The sequence below is a fragment of the Mandrillus leucophaeus genome, unplaced genomic scaffold (assembly GCF_000951045.1).
Source record: "Mandrillus leucophaeus isolate KB7577 unplaced genomic scaffold, Mleu.le_1.0 Scaffold43, whole genome shotgun sequence".
Lineage (NCBI taxonomy): Eukaryota > Metazoa > Chordata > Mammalia > Primates > Cercopithecidae > Mandrillus > Mandrillus leucophaeus.
Genome location: NW_012104587.1, coordinates 2464788 through 2467995, shown reverse-complemented (window position 1 = coordinate 2467995; position 3208 = coordinate 2464788). Strand labels below are relative to the sequence as shown.

The following is a 3208-nucleotide window of genomic DNA, read 5'->3' as shown; positions in this document are numbered from 1 at the left end:
GCTACTCAGGAGGCTGAGGCAGGAGAGTTGCTTGAACTCTGGAGGCAGAGGTTGCAGTGAGCTGAGATTGCGCCACTGCACTCCAGCCTGGGCAACAGAGTGAGACTCTGTCTCAAAAAAAATTAAAAAAAAAAAAAGATAAATAAAACTAGACACTGATGCATTTTATTGAAATGGTTGATATTTTAATTTAATTAAATTTATTTATTTATTTAGACAGAGTCTTGCTCTGTCACCCAGAGTGGAGTTCAGTGGTGCAACCTTGGTTCACTGCAATGAAATGGATTATATTTTTAAAGATTTAGTCATACATAAGACAATTTTAAAAGGTTTTCACTTTTGAAAGCTGCAAGAAAGACCTTTAAACTTCTTGGTCTAACTATACCAGTCTTCTTTAATTATCATCTAAAAATATACACTAATCATAGAATTTGGTCAGTGACAAATATCCTGAACTTCCATAGCCCTTTTCATCTCTCACGCTAGATTAAATAATTCAGCTGATAATTACTAATAATTAGCATTTACACAGCACTTTATTTACTGCAACATACAAAGCAGGGCAAAATAATGATCATCACATTAACAAAGGAAGATGCTGAACCAATTAGACTAGTCATCTAAGGTCACGCTAAAACAAGAATTTGCCAGAATTAGACACTGGAGTTTTTGTAGTATAATTCCTATGTGCCTTAATACTCAAAAGTTACTACCTATAAGACTTATGACAACTCAGGAAGAAATCTAGAATGTACCAGAGCCAGAGAATCATATTATTGAAATGATAATTGAAGACCATCTACTTCACTTTACATCCTCACTTTACAGATAATAAATCTGAGGCCCCCGAAAGGTTATGTAATTGTTCAAAGCCATACTTCTAGGCACAGCACAGCAAGAATTAGAACCTAGCACTCTTTAATCCAAATTCAGTGAGCTTCAAATACTAGAGTATAAGAGCTATCCTTAATTGGTAACTCAAAATTTTTGGTTTATCAAAAAGCCTCAATGTCTTCACTGATAATTATTAGTGAAATAATTCCTATCATTCATTCAACAAATAATTGTCCAGTACTTATTATGTAGCAGGCCCTGTATTTGGTGCTAAATCTGACTGAATATTTACTATGTGCTAGGCACTGCATTACCTGCATTTTCATATTTAATCCTCACAATACCATTACAAGGTTAAGTACAATTTATCTATTTTAAATATTAAAACTTAAGAAGATAAATCTACCTACAGTCTCCAGTAAGGAAATGCCCTTATAAAAAGTAAATAGTATAATCAAACACAAAATACATTTAGCCTAACAAAAATCTAATTTTCTTATAAATATTACAACTCTGTGTATGATTTCATTTGAAAAAGGATCTATAATCAAATAGTTTAGAAACCACAGACCTCTACATGGCACCTAACACTGACCATATAGTAGATGTAAAACTTGGTATTACATTAAAGGATGGGGGTCCCTTGTAGAGGGGCTTGAAAGATTCTTTTTTTTTTCTTGTACTTTCCAAGACCCCAGAACAGACAGCATTTGCAGTAATCTAACTGAAAGCCACTTGATAGAAAAGTGATCATTTGAAATAGATAAAAGACAAGAGAAGGGGTTTCTAGTACCATCCAATAATGAGTTTTGGCCTGAAGAATATTAAATAAGATAGAAAGTAGAAGAACGCATGAGTTCTCCTAAGTATTACTCACAAAATAGTACTACAATACTGGCTACCTACTTTCAGGGCATAAAATCTCTATAGTATATGATCACATTAATTAAAAGTTTCATTTACTATCTTTCCCAGCAGGAATTCCTTTATCTTTGATTGCTAAGATTCCACAAGGCACATATCAAAAAACTCAAGTGCTAAAATGTGTGACTATTGTGGAGATTTAAAAATAAGCTTTGTACATTAAGTAAGAACCTGATGATATTAGGTTCTCAACTAATATCACCCTAGGGCCAACCTATAAGAAAAGAAGTAGACCGGGAGCAGTGGATCACACCTGTAATCCCCACACTTTAGGAGGCCGAGGCGGGCGGATCACAAGGTCAGGAGATCAAGACTACGGTGAAACCCCGTCTGTACTAAAAATACAAAAAATTAGCTGGGCGTGGTAGTGGGTGCCTGTAGTCCAAGCTACTCAGGAGGCTGAGGCAGGAGAATGGCGTGAACTCGGGAGGCAAAGCTTGCAGTGAGCCGAGATCGCGCCACTGCACTTCAGCCTGGGGGACGCAGCAAGACTCCGTCTCAAAAAAAAAAAAAAAAAAAAAGAAAGAAAGAAAGAAAGAAAAGAAAAGTACCTTGAAATATAACTGGAGCATAGAAAAAATGTTTAGGGGAAGACTAATGTTACAAAGTGGTCTACTGCTTTGGGAAATATTGGTATTAAGGAAACCAAATCAAGCAATCATTTAAAAAAAGACGAGAGATGAAACTGCCTTTCCCATCATACAGTATATTATATTTGTATTCTAGCCATAATTTTGTAGGTATAAATCAGACTCTAACATAAACGGCACGCTGATAAGTAATCAATCACAGAATTAACCACATGCAGTATTCTAATATAAATGGTTACCTGAGAAGTCTGTCAGAAGTCTTGCTAGGACATGCTTTTTTACCAATTCAGTCTTGCTAAGGCTGGAAACAGCATCTACCCTAGAAGTTTCTCTGATAGTAGTGGGTTTTTGGGAAATCCCAAGATCGGATCCATTCTTGACATTATGTTCTAAGATGTCATATGATCTCTGTGGCCAAGATTCTGGAGCAAATGTGAAAGCTTGCTTCAGTACTTCTTCAGAAGGCAATTCTGTGTCATGCTGTGCAGAAGCTGACTTCTCAACCTGTCTTTCACCTAATTCTTTAAGAGCCTTAATTGTGAGCTGTTCTTGTTCTAAGTCAAGAGATGCTACTGGAGTACCTTGGGTAGGGAAAACACTTAGAGGCTCACTTCCATTTGTTTCTTTGTTTTGTTCACTGTATTTGCTTCCAATGCCTTTAATTTCAGAACCACTGGACTCTCTGGTAAAAATACAAAAAATTAGCTGGGTGTGGTGACACACACCCGTAATCCCCGCTACTCAGGAGGCTGAGGCAGGAGAGTCGCTTGAACTCTGGAGGCAGAGGTTGCAGTGAGCTGAGATTGCGCCACTGCACTCCAGCCTGGGCAACAGAGTGAGACTCTGTCTCAAAAAAAATT

The 3208-nt window shown here is 36.9% G+C and overlaps 1 protein-coding gene across 1 annotated transcript in view; it reads right to left on the bottom strand.

Moving 5' to 3' along the window:
• Positions 1 to 3208, bottom strand: part of RTN3 (reticulon 3) — a 112842-nt gene that overhangs the window by 47762 nt on the left and 61872 nt on the right. Inside the window, exon 7 of the mRNA XM_011993584.1 lies at positions 2588 to 3030. Within this exon, the coding sequence (XP_011848974.1) occupies positions 2588 to 3030 (443 nt within the window). The remainder of the gene's footprint in view (positions 1 to 2587; positions 3031 to 3208) is intronic.